Source organism: Melanotaenia boesemani, chromosome 22, assembly GCF_017639745.1.
Source record: "Melanotaenia boesemani isolate fMelBoe1 chromosome 22, fMelBoe1.pri, whole genome shotgun sequence".
NCBI classification, from domain to species: Eukaryota; Metazoa; Chordata; class Actinopteri; order Atheriniformes; family Melanotaeniidae; genus Melanotaenia; species Melanotaenia boesemani.
The window spans coordinates 4567999-4585821 of record NC_055703.1 but is presented as its reverse complement, the minus strand read 5'-3'; the positions used below and the strand labels follow the sequence as shown (position 1 = coordinate 4585821).

The window sequence follows — 17823 nt, the reverse complement described above, 5'->3', positions numbered from 1 at the left end:
ATTCTTCCCAAGTTCCAGGTGTTTCTTGGAAGGGATGGGTCAGCAATGACGACAACATCTCCAACTTTAAAACTTCTTTTTAGACCGAGCCATTTCTGACGCTCCTGTAAGAGGGGTAGGTATTCTTGAGTCCACCTCCGCCAGAACAAGTCTGCAAGATATTGGATTTGTCGCCAGCGACGACGGGCATAGGCATCATCTTTGTCAAACACGCCTGGCGGGATGCTGGACTGAGCTTTCAGTAAGAGCAAATGGTTTGGTGTCAGCGGCTCTAGGTCACTGGGATGATCAGAGTTCATAGTTAAGGGTCTTCCATTGATGATGCTCTCGACTTCACAAAGGAGAGTTCGAAGCCCTTCATCATCCAGTTGCTGTTGTCTCAGTACAGAGTTCAGCACTTTTCTCACTGTACGGATTTGACGCTCCCAAATGCCGCCATGATGAGAGGCAGCAGGGGGGTTAAAAATCCACTGTACTCTTTTCATCATCATTGTTTCATTGATGCGTGACTGGTCCAGTTTTGCTAATGCCTCTCGCAGCTCTCGTTCAGCACCGACAAAGTTTGTGCTATTGTCGGATCGAAGGATTGACACCTGACCTCTTCTGGCTTGAAAACGCCGTATGGCATTAATACATGAATCTGTGTCAAGGGAATGGGCTACCTCAATATGCACTGCTCTGACAGTTAAACATGTAAAAAGTACTCCATAACGTTTGATCTTGACACGTCCTCTTTTGACCTCAAACGGGCCAAAGTAATCTACACCCGTGTTTGTAAAGGGTGGTTTGTCGGGAAGAAGACGGTCTTCTGGCAAATCCGCCATTTTTTGCTCTCCTGGCTTTGCATGCAGCTTCCTACAGAGGATGCACTCAGAGATCACTTTTCTCACCGCCACATTAGCTCGTGGTATCCAATACCGTTGTCGTAATCTGGCTAAGACATGATTTCGACCTCCATGTCCGGTTTCTTGGTGGATGTGGTGGAGAATGAGGCGGGATATTCTATGATGTTGATCCAGAACGGCAGGATGCTTGGCCTCTTCGGGCATTGCCGATTTGTTCAAACGTCCTCCAACTCTTAATACATCATCTTGAAGATATGGATCAAGTTTGAAGATTGAACTGTTTCTTTTCACCTGAATACAGCTTTTCTGCAAGGTTTTAATCTCTTCAGCGTAGGTTTGTCTCTGACTGTATCTGATTAGCTCTGTCTCGGCCCTGGCAAGATCTTCACTAGTAAGATTTCTCTTTTCCAGGTTTTTCTTACACATTGCCATCTGCCGTTCCAACATAGATCTGCACTTTACAGGGTCCTTCTCTGATTGCAGTATGAGTTGTTTAAACGCTTTCCTTTTTTCACATAGGTGTCGCAACATCTCCTTTAAGCGTAGAATCCAGGCAGTGGCCTTTTTAAGTTTGTGCCAACTGGAGTAATACTCGACAAGCTGGTTCAATGGATATGTGCACTCATTTGGCTTTATGCATGCTACTGCAGCAGCAGTCTTGACCTCGCTGTCCTCCTCCACCAGGTAAGTACGCTGTTCAATGTGCTCTGGCCATTCGCTTTCATTTTTCAGGAAACTAGGCCCTTGGAACCAGTTCTTACTTTCCATGAAGCTCTCAACGCTCAAGCCTCTGGAAGCCTGATCTGCAGGATTTTGTGGGCTTTGAACGTACCTCCACTGGGAAGGCATTGTCGCCTCTCTAATAAAAGACACTCTATTTGCCACAAATGTTTTGAAACGAAGAGCATCATTTCCAATGTACCTCAGTACGGTAGTACTGTCTGTCCAGAAAATTGACTCCATCAGAGGAACTTCAAGCTCCTCTTTTAGCATCCGATCAATCTTGACAGCCACAGTTGCTGCTGCCAACTCCATCCTTGGAATTGTAATCTGTTTGAGTGGAGCAACTCTGGATTTTCCCATCAAAAAGGACACGTGTTTTTCACCCTGATCGTTTGTCAACAAGACATAAGACACAATGCCGTATCCATCTTGGCTGGCGTCTGAGAAATGGTGGATCTGCGCGGTTTTAGTGGGCCCGAACGTGGCAGGCTTTAAACATCTGCTGACCTTCAGCTCTGAAAGTTTGCCGAGGTGCATTAGCCACTGCAACCATACTTTGCGTGGCCGATCGCGGATTTCTTCATCCCAACCTCTTTTTTCTTTGCAGAGGTCTCTCAATATGAGCTTAACAGGTAGGAGAAGTGGTGCCAGAAAGCCCATTGGATCGTATACTGAGCTGATAATGGATAAGATGCCCCGTCTTGTGCATAGCTTATCTGCCAGGTGTATCTTGAACTGGAACTTATCTGTACTGGTGCACCACTGCACACCTAATGCCCGTTCCACTGGTAGCTCATCGTTCTCTAAGTCCAGATCTTTGACTTCAGATGCTCGTTCTTGGTCAGGAATAGAGCCTAGTAGAACCCTACTATTGCTGATCCATTTCGTCAAATGGAAACCACCATGGGCACACACACCCATCAACTCTTTTGCTAGAGCAACGGCTTGGCTTTCTGTGGCGACTGACTTTAGACAGTCGTCGACATAAAAGTTTCTGAGGACTATGTGTGGCCTCAGGTGTGGTCTTGGTTACTACATCCTCCGCTGCCTTCCTCAATGCATATGAAGCACAACTGGGAGATGACGTAGCACCAAACAGGTGCACACACATTCTGTACTCGGCTGCCTCCGTGTCCAGATCACCTCCTGGCCACCAGAGGACACGTAACAAATCAGCGTCTGTGTCTGGAACCCGCACCTGGTAGAACATGGATTCGATATCCGCCATCATGGCAATGGGCTCCTGCCTAAATCTCAGCAGTACTCCAATGAGAGAGTTCGTTAGATCAGGCCCTTGTAGCAACTGGTCGTTCAGCGACACTCCTTGATATGTTGCTGTGCAGTCAAACACGACTCGTAGCTTCATCTTTTTTGGGTGATACACCCCGTGATGTGGTATGAACCACACTCGTCCATCACTGCGATTCAACTGCTCCTCTGGGACTCTTGTTGCGTAGCCCTTTTCCAGGATGTTGCTCATGAAAGCTTTGTACTCTTCATAAAAGTGTGCATTTCTACTTAGCTTCCTCTTCAAGGAGTTAAGTCTTTGCTCAGCAACACCACGGTTACATGGCATCCTCACTTTGTCATCTTTCAGAGGGAGTTTGATGCAGAAATGACCATCAACTAGCTGAGTCGATGTAGTCACAGTGTGCATGAACTGCTTGTCTTGTTGAGAGTTTTCTTTTCGGTCATCACACCGATTTTCTGGGAAATCAGCATTGTAATGCCTAATTAACATATCTTCAATATTTACCACAGAAATGCGGTTGACAAGGAATTTCTGTCTTTCACTCTCGTCTGACTCTTTTTCTTTACTAATTGGACCATTGACAACCCAACCAAGAGATGTCTTTACAGCATATGGTCCATCATTCTGGCTATTAACTATCTCCCATGGCTCCATAGCCTTGTACGCGTTAGCGCCAATGAGAAGGCCAATGTCTGCTTCCATTTCTGGGAGATGGACTCGGCTTAAATAAGACCACTTCACCAGATCTTTCTTCTGTGGAATGTTAGCCTTTTTTGCTGGTATGTCTGGTTGAGTGTACACATTTGGCAACTGTACGTATTGTTGTTCTTCTAAGCCACACACTTCCAAATCGGTAAGTACGTAACTACTCACCCTCTGCTCTCTTGCCATGGTACGAAGGATTAACTTCGTCTTTCTGCCCTTGATGTTTAACTTGTTCGCTAAGTGTTCTGTGCAGAAAGTCGCTGTGCTTCCTTGATCTAGGAATGCATAAGTCTTGATGGTCTTTGAGCTCCTCTTGTGTTTTATCAAAACGGGTACGATGGGAAGTATGCTCTCACTGTTACCGGCCCCAGTGTATTCACTGCTTTTATATCCTGCGGACACAAGAGCGCTTGTGACTTCACCTGGACGTTGCGAACTGTCGTCAGGGCTGTTCTGCTCCGATGCAGCCTCTTCTTTCACCACATGCAAGATAGCTGGATGCTTGAGGGAACAATCTGGGCATGAAGCTTTTTTCTTACAATCCTTGGACAAGTGACCGGCTGTCAAACACCCAAAACAAAGACCGTTGGATTTCAGGAATAGAATTCTTTCTTTCAATGGCTTGTCTCGAATCTTGTTACACGTGTTCAATGCATGGTTCTTCTGACAGTAAAGACAGGGGCTTTGGAAAATGCTTGCAGACTTAACTAGGATGATTTTCTGTACAGAATGGCCTTTACTGATGTCCTTCTCTGTCTGGGAAACATTTACAGCAAAGCTGCTCCTTTTAGCCTCCATTTTAACAGTGCTGAGTTTCTTCTTCGCACCTTTAGAACCACCTAAAGTGGAATCCAGGATGTCTCCAAACAGTGGATCATTGGCGACCCTTGCTTGATGGTACACGAATTCCACTAAGTCTGAAAATCTGGCTCTTTTTCTTGTTCTCTCTTGAATGTCGAAAGCGCAACTTCTCCATCTTTCTTTTAGTTTGAAGGGAAGTTTGGATAGAATGCACTTCATGTTGGTCGGATTGTTCATTTCGTCCATGTAATCCACGTCATTCACTGTGTTACAACATCCGATCAAGAACAATGCAAAGGCATTCAATCCTTTCCTGTCTTCCGGCTTTATCTGAGGCCATTCCATAGCCTTCTTAATATAAGCCGTGGCGATGGTCAACTCGTCTCCATAGTGACGATCAAGCAATGCTCTCGCTTCTTTGTAAGCTCTGTCTGGTCTCATGTGCTCACAACTGCGAATGAGATCAAGTGGCTCTCCACTTGTGAACTGTTCGAGGTAATACAATCGATCTTGTTGGCTGTCTGTGTTACTGTCAATGGAATGCTCAAAGGCCCTTATGAAAGACCTGTAAGTAAGTGGATCTCCTTTAAATGTTGGTATGTCCCTATGAGGCAATTGAGACAAACTTTGTTGCTTGATGAGCATCTCAGTGACTTCATTCTGACGCTGTAGCACTTTATACAGGCCATCGGGTGAAGAATCGGTGTGTTCGTGATGATCTGAACATGGCGTGCTGCTGTTTGCCTTGAATCTTGCAGAAGATTTTCTTCTGTCTGTAGCATCGACATTAACTGGTGGCTTTGGATTTAGAGCACGAGAAAACTCACTAGCTTCCTGTTGCATCTTATCGTGCACACTGTAGGGCTTTCCTCGACCACTGGACGGGGATTGTTTTCTGGGCACTGGGAGAGGATCAGAAAAATCATCCATGGTCTCACGAGCATCTTCAAATTCTTCATACACTCTTAATTTGGCATTTGAAGCTGCAAGCTCAGTTTCAATTTCCAATTGCTCTTTCTTTAATTTCAGGCGAAGTTCCTCCTGTTCTATTGCCTCTTTCTTTTTCATTGCTGCAGCTCTTGCTAACAGTGCTTCACGTTCTGCTTTTATCCTCAGCTTTGCAGAACTGGTGTTTGAAGACCTACTTGCCACTGAACTTGCTTTAGATGCACTTACATGTGATGAATCATCATCGTCCTCATCCTCTTCCTGAGGATCTTTAATGATGTCAGCAATCCACTTGTTTGTTTCTTGCAAGAATTGCTTGAACTCTGAGTATCTGTTCTCAAAAGCTTCCTGATCTCCTTGTTTTTCATTTTCATCCAGCAATTCACACAACTCCTCATTCAGGCGTTCATACTCTCCAAAGTATTTTTCAAATGTCAGCAATGCTTCATCCTTTATTAAATGAACATTGTTTTCATCTTCTTTTAATTTCTCCAAGTCCTTTCTCTGCTTAGTTAACTGTGTCAATTTTCCTTTTCTCTCTCCTTTAAGTCTCTTGATTTTCTCCTCCTTAGCCTTTTCCGTGGGCTTTGGCGTCCTCTTTTGGTCAACGTGTGTAACTGCTCCACTGTCTGACATCTTGTTTTACTCATTAATCTCCACACAAACTGTCACAATTCCTCGAATCATCCACAGCTTCTTACTCTTCTTAAGCATTGACAAGCACTTGTGAAAGAGTTTCTTGATGTATAGGATTCTTTACGCAAAACTCAATGACTTTGTATTAGACTGTAGTCACAGCGTTAGCATCGCAGCTAGCGTTAGCATCGCGGCTAGCGTTAGCATCTCCATAGGACTATTAAAGGAATGTCGGACCTGCTCCATGGATATTCTCCATTCAGCAATCACTCTTACTCAAGGCACTTGGGGCTTTCATGTGGAAATACTTGAACCGCTGTACATGTATCAGCCTCTTTGGCCTGCCTTCTCTGCTTGCAGCTAGCGTTGCCTCGTGCAAAAGGTTAATTAAGCTCTGTGTCGGCTTGTTAAGTCCACGATACTTCCTTGCAGTCCTTTGTGGATCTTTCACTGTTGGTTTGAGGAGAAAGCCTTGTATTGACACAGTCCTTCCACGGTGAGCTAGTCTTTTGACTAAGATGTGGGTGCAGCGTGGCTGACTCACTAGCTTTGGACCTCAGGCTTCTTTACACTCAACACACGCACGTCGGAAAGCAAAGTCTTGAAGTCAAGTTCTTCTTTTTACCGTTTATTATCAAAATAAACTTGAACATACATAAAAAAGGACTGAAATCTAGACTTTCTGTTAAACTAACTGAAATGCGGTGTAGGTCAAAAGACTGTGTTGCTTCAAGGTCCAGAGACTTCTAATCTACTTTTCTTGGCTGATTCCCTTTTTTTTTTTTTTTTTTTTACTTCAGTATAGCAGCCAATCAAAATCCACTAATAAAAAGATCATTTCAACTGCAACACAGAACTATAGAATAATTAGGATTAAGTCCTAATCATAAAAAAAATGGCTTCAACATATATATATATATATATATGCGCACTGCCTCTAGCGCTACATGACAGCACCTGGGTCCAACTGGACTCACAGCAGTCTGACTACCACTTAACTATGACGTCCCATCCTGTTTGAATACTTGCTTGTGTTGTTCTTACTCTCAAATATAAGTCGCTTTGGATAAAAGCGTCTGCTAAATGACTGTGGAATAGAATAGAATAGAATAGAATAGAATAGAATAGAATAGAAGATGAGCCAATAATAAAATATTTTGAATCAAATGGTAAATTAAATTTTAGCTTGGATCGCAGCCTGAATTCCCGACCAGTAGGGTTTTAAAGATAAATTTAAAGACATAAATTCGTTCTTGCATTATCACTGTTAAATATAATGGATGGGGTCCTAAAAAACCTCATTTTAACTTTTCAATTGAACTCCTTCCATTTTGGACTATTTGTAATTTTAAAACCTCTTTGACAGGTCTCCTCCCAATATTTATTTTCAAAAATCATACTGCCATCTAACTGCCACTTCCCATTTCAATTACAATTTGCAAATGCAAATATATATATATATATATATATATACATATATATATATATATTTTTTTTTTTTTTTTTTTATGTACATACATGTACATTTCCAGAAAGATTAAAAAAAAGAAATTAGAACAAGTTCTCCTCCTGCATTGGAAATGTATTAACAGAAAACACATGAAACATGAAAACATGAAACCTCACTTGGAAACAGAGATTACAGTTATTTTTAATAATATATTAGTTACTTTTGTTACAATATTACAGTTAGTTTCATTAAAATATTATAGTTAATATCCTCTATGTTATTTTTGCATTTACCAAATTCATCCTGCGGGTGGGACTGAACCTTATTGGGGGCCGGTTATCTTTTTATTCTTTATCTCCAGTTTCCTTCATGTGCGTTTTTCCCCAGTGGGATTCAATCTAAATAAAATCCAGATTTTATTCTATCCACCAATATTTTAACCCACATGCTACAGTTTTAATCAGGTTAAATATGGACCAGGGGATTCTAACTTCCACACTGACTCAGGCAGCAGTTTTCTTCAATGATCATGGGCATCACACCCATGGACGATGAGGGCGTTTTAACACCCACATATTTGCTGGTGAGAGGGTTCAGCACTTGCAATCAGTCTGTCAGATTGCTGGATGTGTATGAATGTTTAGTGGTGGTTGGAGAGGACGTTGGGCGCGGACTGGCTGCCATGTTTCCGTTAACCAGGGCACCTGTGTCTACACATGTAGCTTACCATCATCAGGTATGAATGAGGAGTGGCTGAATAATGGATACAATGTAGAGAGCAGGACCTTCTCTAACACAGCAGCTAAAGAAATAAAGCTACATTAAAATAGATAAAACAGAAATAAAGTTCCAGTGTGGAGAATTAACAGCTGTTCTGATAAAAGGCAGCAACTAGAAAAGTTTTTAACCCTGATGTAAAACTGCTGAGTCAGCAGACCTGCAGTTTTCTGGAAGTTTGTTCCACATGTGAGGAGCATAAAAGCTGAATGCTGCCTCTCCACATTTAGTTCTGACTCTGGGAACAGAAAGTAGACCTGACCCTGATGACCTGAGGGATCTGGTTGCTTCATAACGAACCAGAAGATCCTGAATGGATTCTGGTCCTAAACCATTCAGGTCTTTGTCAACTAACAGCAGGATTTTGAAGTCAGTTCTTTGCCAGACAGTGAACCAGTGTAAAGAGCTGAGGACTGGAGTTCTAGGATTCACGTTCGCAGCAGCGTTCTGGACTAACTGCAGCTGTCTGATGGACTTTTTAGGGACACCTGTGAGGGCAACATTACAGTAGTCCAGTCTACTAAAGATAAATGCATGGACCAGTTTTTCTAAATCCTGCTGAATCATCAGTCCTTTAATCCTCCATATGTTTTTTAGGTAATAACAGGCCGATGTCACAACTGTCTTAATATAACTGCTAAAATCCAGGTCTGAGTCCAGGACTACTCCCAGATTTCTGGCTTGGTTGTTAGTTTTGAACTTTGCTGTTTGAAGCTGAGAACTGACTTTTAATTTTTCTTCCTTTGGCTCCAAAAACTATTATTTCAGTTTTGTCTTCATTTAACTGAAGGAAGTTCTGGCACAACCAGTCTTTAATTTGATCAATGCAGTTGATCGGAGTTTGGATTTGACTGTAGTCTCCTGGTGAGATGGTGTGTCTTCAGTATGACTGTGGCAACATGTTTTGTTGTTTTTTATAATTTTAGTGGCAGCATGTAGATGTTGAAGAGCAGGGGCCCCAGGATGGAGCCTTGCGGAACTCCACGGGTTATTTTGGTGCACTCAGATTTATAGTTACCTGTAGACGGTAGGACTGCTGTAGGACTTTTATCACGGCTGCACAAACATTCACATTTCAATGATAAAAGGAAAAAGCAGTTTTTATCCAGATCATCAGTCTTATCAGAGTTTCTTCATCAATGTTGGCTATTTAACTTCAGTCATCACATCTGCTGGTTTTAGGATAAAAATGGTGAGATGATTCTATTCTATTCTATTCTATTCCATTCTATTCAACAGTCATTTAGCAGACGCTTTTATCCAAAGCGACTTACATTTGAGTATATGAATTCTGAATTATGATCTAGAACATGGTAGAGATGATTTAGAACAACATATAGAAGTACATTACATGCTGCATTTACTGATCATTGGACATCTGACATCTGAGGTTCACCCAAGGGAAGGTCGGTTAACAGTAAATATTTGTTAGCATTTGATTGTCTATCAACCCCACCCCCTTCAAATAGACCACCAGAACCACATCCACATCCCCCACACTTTTGAAAAGCTTGCTAAGCCACTGCCCATGGTGCATCTCACCCCTTAGCATCAGTAGCTGTTTTCCTTTTTTCCCAGAATTCCTCTTCATATTCCTCATACGCTGCTATGAGAACCTCTTGCTCCAGTGGGGTGCAGTAACTAACAAACTTTTTGTCAGCCGTTGCCATGGTGACTCCAGGTATCAAAGCTCCATTCATGATGTGGTTTTATTGTGGTTTCTAACTCTGGGTGAAAATACTGAGTTGATGTAGCAACTCTGGAACCATAAACTCTGCGAGTTAGTTGAACCTGATTTCGGGAACGGGTCCCTGAAGTGAGTTTTCTTATGCAGCCGAATGGTAACAACTATGTTATTCTTTCTAAAAATAAAAGCTAGCTAAAAGCTTCATTATGATGCTGAAATAATCAGAAATATGTTGAAGGGTTTGTTGTTTGTGAATTACAAGACAAGACGTTCAATGGTTTCTTTCTTCTGACCAGTAAAACTCACCTTGGGCCATGTAAACCAGACTTCCTGTGAGTAGAGCCACACAGTTGGTGGGCTGATGGTTGTGCAGGTACTGGAACCCCCACCCTCGGACGTAGGACTTCTCATACATCAGGCGCGACGCATTGCCGATTACCTGCAGGAAGTGCTCCTGTTGCCCTTTGCTCAAGTACTCGTACAGGAAGTCGTAGGCCGTCGCAAATCCAACCAGAGAGTGTGCCAAAGGAACTTCATCCCAGGGGGCGTCTTTGACCAACCTGCAACAGCAGAACAGGAGGAAGCTGAAGAGACGGCACCACACACATGGAAGACAAGCTAATTTAGTGGTGATCCAGTGTGAAAACAGCTGGTCATGAATGGGAAAACCTTTCTCTGATTAACACAGCTGTAAAACATCTGTAAAAGTCACTTTCAAAATTAGAATAAAGATGCCAAGAAGCATTTCACACTACTGCTACAGCTGCACCTATAAAGCAGATTTTCTGCTGCTCAGCACGAGAAAAGCTCCAAGACTGCTGACTGAAGTATACGTAAGGAAAAATGAGAGGCGTTCTGCAGTAATTCTGCTCAGATTCATTAAAAAGAAATGAAGATCAGATGTGGGAATGAAACCAGACGCTGTGTATAAACACAAAATAAATGACTCCATCGATCAAACTGAGATCTACACAGAGCTTCTGTTCAGATGTCCTGACATCATCTCATCTGGTCAACAGGGATTTCTTTTATATGAACGAAAGAAAGAAATCTTCTAGTTGCTCTACAGTCCTGGACCTTGGTTGCTGGATTTCTGCTTCCATGATGCTCCAGATGTTGTGTATTGGTGAAAGGTCTGGACTGCAGGCAGGCCAGTTCAGCAGCCGGACTCTTCTCCTGTGAAGTCATGCTGCTGTGATGGATGCAGGATGTGGTTCAGCATCGTCTTGCTGAAATCTGCAAGACCTCCCCTGAAAGAGATGTTGTCTGGATGGGAGCAGATGTTGCTCTAAAACTTCTAGACCTTTGCCTCAGACCATTTTAAATGAGCTTTGGTCCAGAGAGGACCGCGCTGGTTCTGGATCCTGTTCACATCTGGCTTCTTCTCTGCATGATGGAGCTTTAACCTGCATTTGTGGATTTCAGGGTGAACTGTGTTCACAGACAGTGGTTTCTGGAAGTCTTCCTGAGTCCATGCAGTGGTTCCCAGTAGAGAATCGTGTCTGCTTTTAATGCAGAAGATCCAAAAAAAGATAAAATTAAAAAAAAAAAAAAAATGCAGAAGATCACCAGCATCCAGCCTTGTCCTATGCACACAAGCGACTCCTCCTGATTATCTGAATCTTCTGATGATATTCTACACTGTAGCTGGTGGATCTTCAAAGTCTGAGGAACATTTTTCTTCAGTTCTATTTCCACTAGCTACAGCACACATCTTTTTCTAGCTTCAACACTGAGGGGATCATATACCTGGATGACATTATGGATCACTTTCTATCAGAAACCGATGGAGAAAACTTAAAACTATGAGAACAAGTTACACACTTCAACACGGACACTGGTACAGTGTGGGATTTGGTTTCACCAGCAAGCTGCTCATGGTCATGTGACCACCAGGTTGTGATGTAGGTATGTATTAGACTACTATGTATTAGTGGAGCTTCTAACGCTAACAATGCCCACAATCAATGGCAAAAAAAGGATCATGGCTTGGTGGAGGTCTGAGCTTTCTAAAGGCTTCTAGTTTGGAATAATCCCTTCAGCACAACAAGAGTTGGACTTAGATTTGTTGTTTTTTATTATTAGGTTTTGCATTTGGATTTTTAATGAAAAGTACTGTACAAATAAACTCTGACTGACTGACAGGAACCATAAATAATGGAGCCCAGCAACAGTTTAGTGAGCATCTGGCTGCAGCTGGATGGAAGGAATATAAACAGGAACTCTGCCAGTGTGAATAGCAGCTGCTGAGTTACCGCTGAACTCTGTGCTGACTCATGCTAAGGCCAATAAAACCCTCCTGCTGCATGTCTGCTCAGACTCCTTAAAAAGAAAGGGCAGCCACAGCCGACTGATCCTGGAGCTGCTCTGCAGAAACCTGAGGTTCAGTGACCAGAAGAAAAGTGTGGCCAAGGAGAAAATTCAGACGTGAAAAACATGCTCAGTGGCTTTTCTCTCACTGCCCTGATATTGTGAAAAATGCCTTGTAAATTGTACTAATGCTGCTCAGTCTAAAACCCTCAGAAATGAGCTGCTGGAAAATCCCCTTTCCCCTGCTCATAGGCTGGAAAGAGGCAGAGAGGGATTAAAACCAGTGGACTGATGCCTGGGACAGTTCAGTATCTGCGTAGAGAACAAAACATGCATGTTTTCATTTTCCATGATAAAGGAGAGCAGCTCCCTGTTCTCAGATAACACCGGGAACAAAATCTGACCAGAAACTCCAGCTGCACCTACTCTAATCTTATCTGCAGCTGTAAAAATATTTACAGTTTCAACAGCTAAAAGCAAAGTTAAATTTTATCCCAAAACTGAGTGATCCAGATATTTCTTTTTTCCTGACAGAGCTGAGGTTAAAAAAATATAAAATAAATTAACATAAACATCTGATTTTCTTGAATGCAAATTAAAATGTTCATTTTTAAGAGAGGTGGGTCTTTTCAGAGTGAAGTTGACAATAAATATGCAGCTTAAGATAACGTAACTGCTTAGAGAAGCAGAACATGAGCGTAATACAGGCAGAAGCTGTTTCTGGAATCATTTTAATCATCAGTTATCTACTGAACTTAAAAACCACTCGTCAACATTATTCATCAAGTTGGAAGATTTTTGAAGTTTTACCCACTGACTGGTTTGTTCCAGTCATGTGGTTAAAAGTGGTGTTCTCACCGAGCCATTAGATCCAAGCAGGTCCTCCTGCTGATTTAAATGAAATGAAGACTGCCTAGCTGGCTCGGTTGTCCTGGCAGTAAATGGAGCAGACCCAGAAGAACATGGAGCATCAGATCCTGGCGGTCTTGGGCTGTTCACATCTGACATTTCTTCCAGCCAGAGCTGCCTATCATCTATTATGTTTTGGTTGTGTTTACCCACAACACACTTTGGTTTGTAGTTACTTGGACGACTTGCTCATCACTGGACCAGATGAGATATCACGCTTAAGGAATCTGGATGCAACGTTACAGAAACTGGAGGAGTATGGTTTGACAGTCCGGAAAGATAAATGTGAATTTTTTAAACCTTCAGTGGATTTTTTGGGGCTCGGATTCCACAAGGCGCCATCAAGGGTAAAGGCTATAGTATAGTGGAAGCTCCATCTTAGAAGAATGTAAGTCAGCTGAGATCATTTTTGGGTTTACTGACTTATTATGCTAGTTTCGTGCCCAACATTGCTAACACGCTAAAGCCACTTCATGGGTTGTTGAGTGAGTCCCAGCTATGGAAATGGACTGTTAAATGTGAATCAGCATTCAAAGAAGTGAAAATGTCTCTCTCCACATCCAACACCATGACGCATTTTGACCCCACACTGCCGCCTCGGTTAGCATGTGACGCTTCACCTTATGGAGTTGGCTCCGTTATGTCACACATCATGTCATCAAGAAAGACTGATCGTCTTTGCATCCAGAACACTAAGCAAAGAAAATAGTTATGCTCAGAATGAGAAGCCCTGTCAATAGTGTTTTTTGGGTGAAGAATTCCACGGTATCTGTCTGGGAGTAAATTTACATTACTGGCAGACCACCGACCTTTGACCTCTATTTTGGCCCCCATACAGGCACCACCTTCGAGAGGTGCACAGTCCCCAAAAAGGTGCCTAAATGCTTTTCTTCTGTCGTACTGGAACCCACTTCGTTCAACAACCAAGGTGTCTCCTGCTTCAGCCAAGTTCAAGAGACAACTCCGACACAGCTCGACATGCTGAGACCTCGTCAAACAAAGCAGGTTGTGCAACACCAGCAGAGAGCTCAAGCTGAGAGACGGGTGAAAGCAAAATTTAGACATTTCAAAGCTGGAGATCAAGTTCTTGCCCGGAACTACACTTCCAAAGGTAAGTAGACCTGTTTCATACACAGTGAAAACAAATGATCATCTCATCTGGAGAAGACACATTAATCAACCACTGCACACATCTGGCTCACAGGATCCTGCACAGCAGGTACCATCTTCTGGTCTAGACAGGAAAACGCACCCCAGATCATCTACAACGTTGAAAGATTCTATGAAACACACTGGGACAGAAGACATCCTTGGATCACTGGACTCTCCACCCGTGCCTTTATCTGACATCCATCCTTCCAGAGAGGGGTTTGTGCAGTCCCCACCCACAGACACTGAATGATCCATCTACAGGTCGCTCTTATCCAAAGAGAAACAGACAACCTCCTGACAGACTGTCTTATTGGATTAGGAACTGACCCACAACATTGGGACAGAATAACTCCCAGGGTTCAGTTGGACAGAGAGGTAATCTATCCTCTCTTTCTAGTTCAGTTAAAACGATAATTCAAAGACATTAATGAGAAGGTTCATTAGTCTGTAAAGGTTGTGGGACATCAGTTCTAAAGGATATAATCCAGATTAACTGGTTAGAAATGTTTAGTTTTTTACTGGGGAGTTCCAAGCTAAGGGAGATATGTTGTGTACTGATGTTTCTGTGCAGTCAGATTTATTGTGAAAGGTTTGACATAACTTCCTGTTAGAATGAACACTTCTAGGTGTTCTACCTGCCCCCCATGAAAGGGATCTCTAAAGTAACACATGTGCACTGATGCTGAGCCGGTCTCCGTGTCTTCTTTATTAGTTATAACCCCCCCATGAAGAGTGGGCAGATAACACTTCTAGATCATCGACTGGACTTCTGTTTGGCTGGTTGTCCAAACACGCCCCCCACTTTCTTTCATTTGATCCTAAACTCTGTTGTTGGAGGGCTGACTGGTTCTTCAAGAGAGATCAAATTTCCCAACACTGGCTCCCAGTTAAGTCCAGAATTCATTGCATATATAGCCATAAATGGGATTTATCCCTCTTATATGAAGGCTCTCCTGGTTCCCTGGAATCCCATCAGAACTCTTTGCTCAAGATTTGCTGGTTTGGTTGATCCCAGAATCTCTGGATCCAGACTGGAAAGCAGAGCTTTTAGTTTTATAGGCTCCTCTCTTGTGGAACCAGTTCCGGTCTCTGTTTTACTCATCTAAACTAGTTTAACTAGTTTTCGTCTTTTTATTGCCCATTTTAAATATTTTACAATTAATCTCAACTTGTTTTTGTGATCAGTTTAATTCTTTTTTATTATTTCTATTCTTTTTGTGCTGTATTTTTGCCTTGGTAAGCACTTTGAAAAGCAATCTGCTTGAAAAAGTTGTTCAAAAATAATGACTGATTAAATATTATTAATACTCTCGTTGTACAGTGAATTAATTTATACCACCATAAAGTACTCATACAGTATAATAGATGTTGTTTTAGCCTAGAGGTTAAAGAGGTGGCCTAACTGGGTTGTTACCATCTTCTTCCATTAAAAAGCTGAAATAAAACAAAAGATCTTGTGTAACTTTTAAGGTATAAGCTGCATTTTCATTATGAAATTATTTGATTCTTTCCTGTTTTTTCACAATATTTCTGATGCACCAGCTGCTAGAACAGGGGTGCCCAAGTTCGGTCCTCAAGATCCACCATCCTGCAACTTTTAGATGCAACCCTTCTCCACACACTTGAATCAGATGTCATCTGCATGTCATTCAGCTCTGCAGAGGCCTGCTAACGAGCCAGTCATTTGATTCAGGTGTGTTGGAGAAGGGTTGCATCTAAAAGTTGCAGGATGGTAGATCTTGAGGACCGAACTTGGGCACCCCTGTGCTAGAACATTACTTTATTTTAGTGTTTGTGTTGTTGTTTTACAGTGTAGATTACCTCCACTCCTTCATTATAACACAGCAACTAACAGAAATGGATAGAGAAGAAGGGAAAGAAGAGGGTGAAGGAGGAGAGGAGAGTCTGATGAGGAGGATTTAATCTGATAAATGAGGGTTTGCCCGTGTGATCCGAACCTTTTCATTCGTGTTATTGCTCCACTATGATGAACCATGAACCATCGGAGACTCATCACCAAACAAAATTGTTTCAAACCCAAACCTTTTAAATTTAGTCGCATTTTCTCATCTTATCTCTCCTTATCGACACATCTGAAACGTGTCAGATCAATACATCATACAATCCTGAGCAGGGCTGTAGGAGAGAAATGTAGACGATTTAAAACTCGGCTTTGATTATTCACCTTTCATTTCAATGTGTTCAAAGCAAAAACGACTTTTCCTTCGCTGATTGTTGTTATTTTACACTTTCACTTAAAAAGTCAAGAAAAGCAGTTTAAATGAACATATTTGATTAAATGCATTCAGCTGAATTTATAATCTGGATTGTGTTCCCTGGAAAAAAAAATGGAGAAATTCTGCCTTAACTTTAGGGAAATTACCAGGAACATCCTGATGAAATACTGAAGCCAAAGCTGATGTTTTAAATCTAATTTTTCTTTATTTGTCTCAGATTTTAACCATATTTGAAGAAAAAAGAAAAATGTCTTGACTGCAACAAGAATTTCATGAGAAAACCTCTTAAAGGATTTCCATCCTCACACCGGGAAACTTTTACTGAAAACTGACAGAAACTAAAACCTGCTGCGGTTTCATCTGGAACTGATGATGTAAACTGGATAAAACCAGACGCTTATATTTCTAATCAATAAATAAGAAAATGACTCGGAGAACGTGGAAGCTTCAGTTTAGTCTTTTCTGGTGCTATTTTAAGCCTTTGGTCCAAAGCTGCCACACCGAGGCTTCTGCTGTCACTCAGACCTGTAGAAACGGAGGCTTTGACAGGAAACGCCGTGTTTTGGGGGCATGGAGCAGCTGCCGTGTGGGTCTGAGAGGAAAATGACTGCAGCTCTCATCCGGTCACCTGGAATCTGAGCCTGAACTATTCAGCTCACATCTGAGCATTTCATTTCCTTTCCCTGGGGAGGGATGTTCAACAAACAGCTGCTAAACATATTTCCTGGACTTGTCGGACCACAACGCATCAGTTCACAGATGGATGAGAGCAGAGTGGAGGTGGAGAGAGAAATCACAGATGAAAAAGTAAAAGACAAAAAAATCTACCAACTAGGCTGAGCCGCCATCCTCTCCATGTAGTCCTTGGCCAGGTCCAGGGCCCCGGCCCTGTGGGGGTACAGCAGGCAGAACATGGACAGCACCCCCAGGTTGTTCCCGTACACCTCGTTCCAGCGGGCGCTGAACTCAGCCGGGCTCCAGGGGGGCAGGTACTCCTCCGGGTGCTCCAGCATGGTCTCCCCAGCCTCCCGGATTCTCCGAGCCATCTCCCGGTGGGTCCCCGCCGAGGCGTACTGCAGCTCCTCCACGTCTCCATGGCTGAAGTACAGCATGGGGTGACCCTCATAGTTGCCCCCCATGAAAGGAATCCTTCCACTGGGGTCCACCTCTGCTGTAGCAAGCAGGGGCCACAGAAGACTTATGAAGAAAACTGTGGGGGCACCCCGGGTGTGCGTTGTCATCGTCTCATCAGAGATGGGACATTGTCGAAGGAGCTGAGCTGGAGGGAGAAAAGACAGAGTTTGGCCTGGTACATTTCTAAAAAACCATCCCTGTAAATGATGCAAGGTTGGAACCAATAACAATGTTTTCATTTATCACCTGACGGGCAG

At 42.7% G+C, this 17823-nt stretch overlaps 1 protein-coding gene across 3 annotated transcripts in view; it reads right to left on the bottom strand.

The window, feature by feature from the left end:
• dse (dermatan sulfate epimerase) overlaps positions 1-17823 on the bottom strand; it is a 39044-nt gene that overhangs the window by 17965 nt on the left and 3256 nt on the right. For 2 of the 3 annotated variants that reach the window (XR_006009134.1, XM_041976169.1), the window contains exons 2-3: positions 17261-17711; positions 10131-10384 (exon numbers count right to left, since the gene is read on the bottom strand). Coding sequence is in view for 2 of the 3 variants with exons in the window: in XM_041976169.1 (XP_041832103.1) it covers positions 10131-10384; positions 17261-17673 (667 nt within the window). In the remaining variant the exon portion in view is untranslated. Of the gene's footprint in view, positions 1-10130; positions 10385-17260; positions 17712-17823 lie in introns of those variants that run through there. The other variant, XM_041976171.1, reaches the window with a different exon arrangement.